Source organism: Gobius niger, assembly GCF_951799975.1.
Source record: "Gobius niger genome assembly, chromosome: 20".
Lineage (NCBI taxonomy): Eukaryota > Metazoa > Chordata > Actinopteri > Gobiiformes > Gobiidae > Gobius > Gobius niger.
In genome coordinates, this window is record NC_136871.1 from 24,001,220 (window position 1) to 24,012,135 (window position 10,916).

Genomic DNA, 10,916 nt, shown 5'->3' on the forward strand with positions numbered 1-10,916 from the left:
GCGCTCTCTGCAGACACGAGAGCCTCAGCCCGGAGCAGCTGAGTGGGCGTAAAGCCCCCACCCCCAGAGAAGTGTCTCAAAAGAAACTTAATATGACCTATTCACATTAAAAGGAACAATGTGCACTCTGTAAGTAACTGTAGGACTTTCTTTAACTTTATTTACACATGTAGGCAAAAGGGGACAGGTCTGCTTAGTTTGCATAAAAGTGAAAAAGCATCCCATACAACATTCAACATGGGGCATGAAGACACTTATATAGATACATTTTTAAGGGAAATTGTACACATCACATGGGGCAACATAGGTCAAAGTAGATGTGAGCTGTTCTCCATCCAATCTCCATTTTTGGGGTGACTTTTATACAAGTTGTGAATACTACTTAGAAAAAAATTCATCCAATGTTGTTTCACTCTATCTGGAACATGTTTTGGTGGTACAATAATAATCTTAAGTAGCCCATCCTCTCAGCAGGTCCTTTTGAATTTTCTCTGTGGTCTCAACCAGGAGCTGGCAGCTTTTCTTGTGCTTGGACCAATGCTTCACCTGACACTCCCTGCACCACACGCACAAAAGAGACGCAGACGTGTTCATTCATTTATTTTGAATCTCTTTTTGCGTTTAGCCGTCACCTCACCTGCTGCAGTACCACTCGCCTTGACATCGGGAGCACCTCTTCGTCGCCTCTCTCCCACACGATCCGCACTTCGGTTTATCTGGCAACAAACTCTCCATCACGTCTAGGTTGTATGTCTGAGCCAGCCTATTTCAGAGCAAACAAAAGTCCTGCTTTATCGAGCGTGGGTCATGGAAGAAACAAAAAAGAAGTTTCATCAAATGACTGAAATACCTGACATAGCTTTAAAAATTACCTTTCAGCCTGTTTCCTCAGTTCACTGTCAGAAGGGCTGAATGTTTCTTTGACTTGATACTTGGCTATGGCTCTGTACTTCCCCTTGTTTTGAGTCACAATATGGTTCCACATGACCGGTATCTGTCCATGATGAAACAACGCAATTAAGACACAAAATTAGACATGGATCTGAACGACCACATTGTCAGGCGTTCCACAAGTGTAATATCATCAATGTTACATGGAAGACATTTTCATCAGTGATTACTTGACCTTTCAAAACAATCGATCCTGGAACATTGCAGAGGCCACTGTGATGGAAAGTAAAGGCAAACATGCAGCCATCGGTTCAAAAACAAACTACGCTCAAATCTCAAATTTTTGTTTTTCTTTTCTTTTATTGCCGTTTAATTTGTTGTTGTGACATAATATGCATAGTATACCAATGTGCTTATCCTTGCCCTTTCTTTTCTCAACCGCATGTGTTTGTATTGGTTGCAGACATGGGCGGACTGGCCATATGTCCATACTGGAAGAGCACAGAAGGGCCACTGGCTCTAGGGCCACCAGTCCCGCCTCAACCGAGCTTTACCCAAATCTAAAAGCTAAAAAGAAAAGCATCAAAATAGCGAGAAAAAAGGGGATGAAAAGTCAACAAAAACGTGAGAAAAACACAACAAAAATGATAGAAAAAATAGCTAAAAAAACAACAAAAATATGACAAAAATGTGGCGACGTGACGAAAAGTTTCCATCACTTTTGTAGGTCTTAGCTTTCAAATGAGGCGTTACATTGTTGCTCTCCAGTCGAGAAGCTTTTAGATTTGGGTAAAGCCCAGTATAAAAAAAAACATGAATCTAAAAGGAATTCCGTGGAGTATGGTGTACCACAAGGTTCAATTTTGGGACCATTATTATTCATTATTTATATGAATGATTTTGCTTCTGTTTCTTCGACCGCCTTTCCAGTTCTTTTTGCTGATGATGATGATACCAATCAAAAAAATAATGATAAAAAGCCAAACTAGGGAAAATGCGGGTGGTAAGAGGTTAAAATATGTATTTGTGGAAGTCCTCAATTACGCTAATTTGGGGCAGGCTGGTCAGAGTCCAGGGCTGATTTCAGTCCCAGTCCGCCCCTGGTTGCAGAGGTGTTCACATAAACAAGAAGGAAAGTTGTTTCTTTTAACATGTTTTGTATATTTGATAATCCTGTGTCCTCTCACCTGCTCCAATATAAGCCCCTTTCTCGGAGGGGCCGGGTCAGTGACTGCCAGATGAGACAGAAACCGCTGCAAATGCCCCAGGGCAGGGAGCTGGTCGATCAAAACCTCAGTCAAAAATCCCCTGAGCTGTGATACAATATACAAACATTATTTGACAACGTTCACTTTGTAATGCTGGTCTTAAAATGTAAGTATATGAGGCTTGCACTGTTGAAAGCAGAGTGCACAGGGCCGGTTGTATAATCAATGACACAGGAACAGGATAAGAAAGCATGTACGTAATAATTGAAGGAAACGTCTTGGTCAAAACAACCTGTGGTGAGTCCCTGTCATAACAAAAGTGAGAGGTCTGATATAAACTTATAGGACAATGATCTGGCACTTCCCGAGCAACAGTCCAGTGTAAACATCAACTTCTGTTAAAATAAAAGAAGACACAACATACTTGCTTTAGATGGTCAACTAAACCTTTTTATATAGATGGATTATTCTTACAAAACATCTACAAGGGTTATGTAAAATTAGGTATTTGTATTTGATGCTTCTTCTCTTTTGTGTTCATTTGCATTGTCTTTCTTCCCCTACTACCCGTTGAAAATCTAATATCAGCGTACAGGGGGGCTTTGTTGATGTAAAAGAATAGTCTGTAGTATGAATGTCTCCTTTTTTATTAAGTAAAGAAAATCATTTATTAGTCTGACCTGTAAAGAAATGACCATGTACTTTGTCACAGGGACTTGCTCTGTTGGTTTTCGATGCATTTGGACTTACCTTTAGAAGCTGGTTCTTGTTGTAATTGTTGAACTCATACTTCTGTTGGCACTTTTCACTAAGAAGCAGGTTGTACAGTGCAATCCAGACCTGGCCTTCCACTTTGGTCATCTTTGACTGATCCTCCACAGGAATCTCCTGCCATTTGTTATTTATGTACTTTTCTACCCGACCTTGAGCATGAGAAGAAGTCGTAGTGCACATTAGAATCCTACTGCACAATGTGATATTTAAGTGTTCATCATGTAAAGGAAATATTACTGTCATTATTGGACCTATATGCAACACAAACTGGCACAAAGCTCAATGTCAACTATCATCTAAAAGGCTCAATTTGAGGAGAAATGTAGAATAGTAATAGTCACACATCCTAGACTCCCCACGCGCTAACTTTAGTCCTCTTCCTCCATCTGAGATTTTGCATGATTTGCATTTTGTATGAACCTGCTTTAAAGTGACTCCACGGACGGCAGCTGATGAGCTGAACCAAGACACAGGGGATGTTGTGGGTGCAGAGCATGTGGTTTATAACGCTAATACTGCAAAGGGAAACAGAAGGGAAAGAAGTGTAATGTGACTCATATCCATAATAGATCGAAGAATATACAGTATGTATAATACAGCCGATTCTTTTTGGCAGTATACTGTGCCTTGAAAAGTTGCGTACCTGTCTGTGTGATCTGTGATGTAACGCAGGACAGAAAGAGCCTTTAGGGAGATCCCAAACTCCAAGACAGTGTTATGATTTTGCAGCTCCTGTCAAGAGAAAATAATGGTTTTAATGGTCTCAACTCGATGTAACAAGTTAAAGGCACACTGCGTAACATTTTGGACAACACTGTTGCCATCATAACAAAACATGCTCCTAATGACCAGCTCAACACAGAACATGCTTTGTTTACAGTGGGTAATCAAAGCATGCACTTGGACGAGGACCTAACCTGTTTAAACCTCAAACTCCATGACTTCAGTCAACATCTCCATGGAGACGAGCTGGAGACGTACCCACTTAGTTACAGTTATGTCTCGGGAGAGGTGAGCCGCTCACAGCAAAGGCTCATGTTTGTTTGAACATTTTGTCAATGCTGAAAATGTCTGTCATTAAAGTGATTTAAAAAAAAGTCTGTAAATTTCAATGTTTTACAAGTTTAATAGATTGTGTTTTATTGACCGTCTGGATCTGACATGTGAGGTAACATAAGTATTGTTAAATAAGAGTATTTTTTCAAAAGTCCCTTCCTTCGCTGATTTCAGACACTAATCAGAATAAACGGGATACCACTTTGACCAATGAGACGAGCTTTCCTGTGTTTGGTCCAATCAGGAAAGAAGGGGGAGGAGCTTGATTGTTTACTTCTGAAAATTCTGTTCCTGCTCTGCTCATTTTGCAAAAAAGAAGTGCTTTCTGGTTAAAGAGGGGAGGAATTTGACTCTATCTCTCCTCACTTTGCAAACTTACGGATCACTTTAAATAAATGTTTGTATTGGGTAAAATTCTTTGCGGTGTCGCTTTAACATCAGGATTATGAGGTGTTCAAGTCATATTTTAGGAGATGACTTCATGATTTAGTTGGATAATTTTCTAAACAATAAAAAAAAAAAAAAAAAAATACCCTTCCTGAGTGAGTTGAGTGATATTTGGAAGCAACAATAATCAATTCAGATGTGTGTCAAATGTCACTCGACAATCAAATCTCTACTGCATTTTCATACCTCCATTGGGGAAACACGAACATTCCCTTTGTTGATCTGGTCGTGCATTGTGTCTCCCTCCCTCGCCACTTTACTGACAAGCAGAGTCAGTTTACGGTGGCAGTAATCCAGCAGGTCCAAAACAGAGTCATCAGCTGCCTCATATGAGTCCTACATACAAAGAGCAGACTGTTAGTGTCGATTGTGATTTATGACTGTGTTACTGCATGAGGACAAACCTTGTGGAACATTATTGTCTCCAGCAGGTTTATGATGGTGGCCTCATGGTGCATCTGAAATGCACAACATCTTTATGTTACATGTTTACAGCATCATTGACTGCCAGGATACCTACCACCATGTAGAGCTGAAATGTGTTTTGGGGTTGAAAGTCTTGTAGCTGGCATAAAATAGGGAATATCTTATGCTTCCAGACTTCTATTAGGATCAGCTCATGGACAAGAACAGCAATCTAGAAAATAAAAGAATATCAACAAACCTTACAGCAAACAACATGTATCCATTCAATGTAAATGTAGGTGTTACCTTTCCATGTGACACCAGAAGCTCTTTGACAAATTCATCGTGCACGGCAGTAGTAGCACTTATAATGGCCTGCATGTTGAGTTTCTCCATGGTTTCATGCTGTTTAAACCATCTGCAAACAACAGAAGTGCACTCCAAAGGTTTAGATACAAAATAGGACAACAGATCCGATACAAGTCTGGGTAAGTCAATACCAGGTCTGCTGGACAATATCAAATGTGTTCCAGAAATATCCCAGACAGTTCTCTGTGTCCTTGCTAATAAGTATAACGAGCTCAAATACGACAAACCGGTTATGACTATAATATAATCTACTGCAGTTTACCCTGATAAGCAAGCGTTTGAGTCTCATGGACAATTTTATTTACTTGTATAAGGGTCATTCCGCCAAATTGCCTTTTCAGCTTTAAAACCACCCCAAAAAAGTTGTTTTAAAAATGATTTTTCGTGATATTTTTTAAATTGGGATATGTTTAGTCGTACACAAATGTATGGGGGCCATCTTAGTCCCTCTTTTAAATGTTTGGAATGGATTTTTCCTATCATACTTGGATTTACACATTAAAAATTGGTAACAGGAATGATGGATGATGTCCACAAACAGTACATAGAGTAAAATATGGAAGACAGAGAGAGTCACTGATGGTTTAGATCGTGGGATTGTGGGATCGTTGATTGTGATGTCATGACAAAACCTTAGTTACACACATAAAACTGCAAATATTTGATAGAAATAACATTTTTGAATACTTAAAAACAGTAAAATAATGAGATCTCTTAGTGGACAATGTAATTAAGTGTTTATTTTGTAGTTCTAGTTACAATTTATACATTATTATTAAAGATGAAAAATCACAGGCGGGGACAGGCTAAACACATTTTTATGGAAATTTCATTTCTCTCTCTCTTTTTCTTAAAAATACTATTGTTGAAATTCTTTCAAAACTATTAAACATTACAAAAAAATATCTAAATAATGTTATGTAATAGTTGTCTCTCAACAACTGGTTGCAAAAGGCTTAGTTTTTGTCAAAAGCCATCGTTTTGGCGGAATGAGCCACAAACTAGCATAAGCTGGCGGTGGCAGTTTGAGTTGTTCTTACCCTGCAGACCCCACGTCCTCGAGAGGGAAAGTTTTCAAACTCTGAACCAAACCTTCCGCTTCGGGCGGCAAAAGTACAGACGTTTCCATCGTATTTTCAGAAAATACACTAATCACTTTGTCAATAATAAAAACACTCGCGCTGTTCGAAGTGAGAGTCAGCCCGTTGAAGTTTAGCTGTCGCCATGGTGACAGTACCACCTGCAGTACCGCAGTTTGACCAGAGCGAGGCAGTAACAGCGCACGCAAATATCGGCAGAGAAAATACTAGACCTAAATACTGAGCCGCTCTGTTAGCGCTAAAGTGCTTTATGTACATCTTCATCTTCACGAATCTTTTGATGTCAACAGTAAAAAGCTTTATCCTGGTTCCTGCCTAGCGCTTGTGCTGTGTCTCCCGTTCTCATTATTTAGAGCTTGAAGAACTTTGATGTACAGATAAAAGCACAAACTATAGTTTAAAGTACTATTACTCAAGTTGGAGTAAAATAAGACATTTGTTTGCTGCCTCTGTGCCCCGCATCATCTGCATCTGCTGTTATTGTATGGAATGTGTCTCATGTCAACCCTTTTATGTACTTCACTGTCCTTGTTTTAAATTAAATCTTTACTGCTTAATGATTATCAAATAATTAACAATAATTTTATTGCAAACAGTAGTTCTGTTTAGTACTTAGTTTGTGTCTATTCTGCGCAGTGTAATTTTAATTTAGTTTTTTTTTCTTTTATATCATGGTAGTTTATCATGGCTGGCATTTTCTAACACAGTTGATGACACAACTGTTTAAGGCATTTGCAATGGAACGATTCCCTTACATGGATTGACAAATAAACTTCATGATACCATCTTGTTATTGTTGGTACAGATATCATCTATCAGATTAAAAAAGCTTCATTCCTTTGACCCAGATGTCAGTGTGACTGTGAGTGGAAAGTCCCTATCGTGACATCATAATTTGCTACACAAATTATTGTAACTACAGGATACTGTGCCAGTCCAGTCCACCAATGAACACAGAACATTTTTGCAGAATAACACCTTCTCATGGGACACAAATAAAGCTTGTGTTTGCACGAGGTTTGTCAATATTAGACATTCCACCATATGAGCATATTCAACAAGAGGGCAACAAAAATTAACATTGCTCCAAATAAAACTTGAAGCATATTGTGTTCCTCATTGCTGAATGACCAACTTGAACTTAACTTAAATTTCTTTTTACTGCTCATTAAATACTCTCATGTGGAAATAAGATATAAGGTGCTTTATTTGTTCAATGTGTTGCACTCAAAAGCCGTCTATTTGTGTTCACTTCAGTGTCCATGTTCAAGTCACATTTTAATGCATAGTTAGATTACTTCCAACAGACAACTATATTAGGGTCATTTTCCAAACGCTCATCCAACTCCTGGTAACTTATCCCTGTGAAGGCAACAAGATGCAAGTGTTAAACATTGATATCGTATTCATGAACTGGTTAACAGCATTGCGTATTCCAACACTTACCTGTTTTACAGCAAATCTCATCATAACTATGGCAGCCGGTGAAAAGGCGAGGCGGTCTGCTATTCTCATCGCGAGTTACCTTCACGGGATACTTCTGTAGCCTCCGTATTAGAGATTTCATGAGGCCAAACTGGATCAGCTTCCTGAAACGCAGCAGCTGTGAGCCAGATGTGAATCTTAGAAGTCAAGACAGATCTGACTTTCAAGGAACCGTTAAGTGGGATTTTCAGGAATGGTAAAGTCTTCTATGTAGCTTCCTCTGTTTGTTCCAAGTCGTATTCTTTTGTCCTGATTTGGAGCCAGTTTTTTTTTCTTAGATCATTATTAATAACAGATCTAGTCCACGTTCGTGTCTGGTTTTGATTTGATTTTTACATAGTTTAGACCAAGTTTAGTCACATTTTTTGGAGAAAATGTAAAATACCTAAATATATATATATACAACAAACCCTCATAAAGATGACTTGGACAGAAAGTGTTTCTTGGTTGTAACAAACTTTCTAATTGGCTATGGACCTAACCAATGATGACTAACGATGCAGCAGTGTTTAGAGAGTAGAATGAAAAAAGAATGTAAATTTCGCAACAACAACAAAATAAATAAACAAAGACTTTGCGCAATTGACAATGAAGTTGCTCTGATATGTTTGGTAAAGTAAACACCAACCGCTCGTCCACTCTCTGAAGTTGTAGAGAGTATCGAGAACAAAGGTCGCGGACTGTAGTTCCTGGACTCAGACCACAGTAAAGCTGGAAAACATCTCTGAGGCCAGCTCGCTTTTGACCTATAAACCAAAACAACATGGACTATTGGAAAATTACACACAAACTCAAAGCCAAAGTGAACTTTATTTACCCGGTTTAGTGACATAGCTAAGGCACTCCTCTTGAATGGACTTGTCATCGATAAGGCTTTGCACGTTTGGAGTAGTGCAGTAGACATTACTATACTGGTGGGACACAGGACGATAAATATAAGAGTAAATGGTCCACATGAAAAAGCTACCAAGTATAATAAGCACAGATATTATGTTTTTTTTTTTACCTGAAATATTGACACCAGAGTCACAACATCATAATAACTGTAAGAAATAGTGTGTTAGGTTTGTAAATTATTTATTTCTAAAGAGTACTAACATTGAAAACCCCATGATTTGACGTTTGTCCAACTTACAGTAGATTTTGCACAGCGATCCGGACAAGGTTCAACTCCACATCCGCCTCCGCTGAAATCTTTTGGATGTGTCGAAATCCATCAATATAGGGCAAGATCTGAAAAGTAATCTCACAATAACCTTGTCCAGCAAGCTTCATGAACGACTCAACAAATTCATTAAATAGAGGAAATCCAACGCGATCTTACCTGTTGAGTGGTAAGGTCCCATTGAGATTTAATGAAGTGGTCCTTGCACTGACTGAAGACAGGGACGTCATACTCTTGGACAATCGCAGGGTCTTTTCGAGGCTGAATTTCCTTCAGATGAATTGTATTGGATGCATCTACAAGAAAACATTAACATTACAAAGAGTTAAAAGCACTCGCAGTTTGGTGTCACTAAGGGTTTTATAGTCAGTAATCTCTTGTTTCATCAAGACTAGTTCATATCAATAATCATCATGGCTGTGCATACTCTCAGCGGTCCAGAAGTTTTTAAGAAGCGGTGACCTAAACTCGCTTGTTTAAAATTACAAATGCTTCAACTCTCACCCAAAAGACTTCCTCCACTTGTTGGTTTATCTGCATTGTACATGGTCCCTTTAAAATATACACAAGTACTTAAAATTACCAATAGGGAGTGTACAGCCTCCTGTTGCATTCAGTTCTTCTAACAATGTGGACATAATTGGCAACAATTTCTGCTTGCTTTCTTCATTAGATATGAAGCCACTTTCAAGCTGAAAACAGATAAGAAATCATTACAATTGTCTTATTAACAATAAATAATAGAGCAATTCATGAGATAGTACATAATCAATTGCTACCTCGAGTGTAGTGAGGTAGCCAGACAATTTCTTCACAATAGGCTCCAGTGGACAAGTGTTGGTTTGAGCGTCACACACAAGACCCAGATTAAACAGGAGAGCATTTCTGCTATACTTTTTATGTTCTATGCACACAGGGCAGCCGATCAGCTTCTTACCCATTGCAGTCCTGCAATAAAATAAAACAAATATGGTGATTGTGAATTCATAATGACAAATATTAGCTAAATTACTTACACTGTTATTAATTTGTTTTGCAGTTCTGGTTTGGTGATGATGTAAACCTGGACTGTGTCAAAGAGCTCACGAGAGATGTACTCCTCTGGAACCTGGTGTGAAAGGGACAGGAAAGATGTGGTTAGAATAGGAGAATGTACACATATACTATGCATACTGTATAAACCAGCTATAGAATAGAGACATGCTCAGGGAAAATAATGTTGATAATCATAATTTCATTTCAATAACTCTAATATGTTGTTAACTTACTGTACAGAAAAGAAATGTTGCATGCTTGTTACATGCAGATACAAATTATATCTCACTTTTTTCTTATGCTTCGACTTCTGTGTATTCACATTACAATTTGGACGCAATATTACATGTGTACACAATGTGATGTTTTTTTGCTGTATGAATTAAAAAAGGCTCGTGATTCACTGCATTTAATTTGAACAGTCTCTCTTACCTGATAAGTGATCTTTGGTCCTAAAGTTGGGTGAAATTCACTAAAAAATATACATTCGATCCGAGTATTCAACCCCATTACTCCGAGGTAAATCTACAAACTAAACCAGTGTAAAACCATCTCACCCATGAGCATAAAATGAATGACTATCACTGGTTTCACATTTGCAGCTAATGGGGAAGCTAGCTAAAACTGGTTAAAGTCGGCTGCTCGTTCCTCATTTAACAACCCTTATGAAGCTGCATTGACACAATACAAATGTATAAAAATAACACTCCACAAACATACAATACATCCGCGGGTCGCACTCGCTTCTTTTTAAAAACTTAAACTCTCAAAAACATGCTCGTCCAAAGATGAACAACAACAAGGATGTGTTTAAAGACTGTAGGAAAGCCCACGATCACCGCCCGCCAACTACATTCCCGAAACTAAATTAATCTAAAGAGGCTGTTCGTTCATTCGCTATATTACCTAAAATCTCCTCTATTGTCGTTAAGTGTTTTATTCAATTTATCAAATAGATGCAGTCGATTAACACTTCTTTTG

At 38.4% G+C, this 10,916-nt stretch overlaps 2 protein-coding genes across 2 annotated transcripts; both read right to left on the minus strand.

Annotated features, from left to right (window-relative positions):
- Window positions 1-428: 428 nt before the first annotated feature.
- Window positions 429-6,310, minus strand: zmynd10 (zinc finger, MYND-type containing 10). Its single transcript, XM_079579526.1, has 12 exons — window positions 6,191-6,310; window positions 5,088-5,199; window positions 4,897-5,013; window positions 4,781-4,834; window positions 4,563-4,712; window positions 3,517-3,605; window positions 3,294-3,388; window positions 2,850-3,022; window positions 2,079-2,204; window positions 873-994; window positions 638-763; window positions 429-556 (listed from the first exon to the last, which is right to left on the minus strand). The coding sequence occupies exons 1-12, from the start codon at window positions 6,277-6,279 to the stop codon at window positions 451-453; spliced, it is 1,359 nt and encodes a 452-aa protein (XP_079435652.1). The 5' UTR covers window positions 6,280-6,310; the 3' UTR covers window positions 429-450.
- Window positions 6,311-7,455: 1,145 nt separating this feature from the next.
- Window positions 7,456-10,730, minus strand: nprl2 (NPR2 like, GATOR1 complex subunit). Its single transcript, XM_079578921.1, has 11 exons — window positions 10,368-10,730; window positions 9,917-10,008; window positions 9,680-9,848; window positions 9,484-9,592; window positions 9,060-9,196; window positions 8,871-8,968; window positions 8,742-8,778; window positions 8,553-8,646; window positions 8,364-8,481; window positions 7,697-7,839; window positions 7,456-7,612 (listed from the first exon to the last, which is right to left on the minus strand). Exons 1-11 carry the CDS (start codon window positions 10,443-10,445, stop codon window positions 7,545-7,547), a joined length of 1,143 nt encoding a protein of 380 aa, XP_079435047.1. The 5' UTR covers window positions 10,446-10,730; the 3' UTR covers window positions 7,456-7,544.
- Window positions 10,731-10,916: the final 186 nt, after the last annotated feature.

Bases quoted from the DNA above. Each gene is read 5' to 3' on its own strand.
- nprl2 (XM_079578921.1), bottom strand. From the start codon at position 10,445: ATGGGGTTGAATACTCGGATCGAATGTATATTTTTTAGTGAATTTCAC. The intron at 10,009-10,367 runs GTAAGAGAGACT...CTTTCACACCAG, and splicing joins GACCAAAGATCACTTATCAG to GTTCCAGAGGAGTACATCTC. The intron at 8,969-9,059 runs GTAAGATCGCGT...ATTACTTTTCAG, and splicing joins GGGACCTTACCACTCAACAG to ATCTTGCCCTATATTGATGG.
- zmynd10 (XM_079579526.1), bottom strand. From the start codon at position 6,279: ATGGAAACGTCTGTACTTTTGCCGCCCGAAGCGGAAGGTTTGGTTCAG. The intron at 3,606-4,562 runs GTATGAAAATGC...TTCTCTTGACAG, and splicing joins TTCGTGTTTCCCCAATGGAG to GAGCTGCAAAATCATAACAC. The intron at 3,389-3,516 runs GTACGCAACTTT...TTCCCTTTGCAG, and splicing joins ATCACAGATCACACAGACAG to TATTAGCGTTATAAACCACA.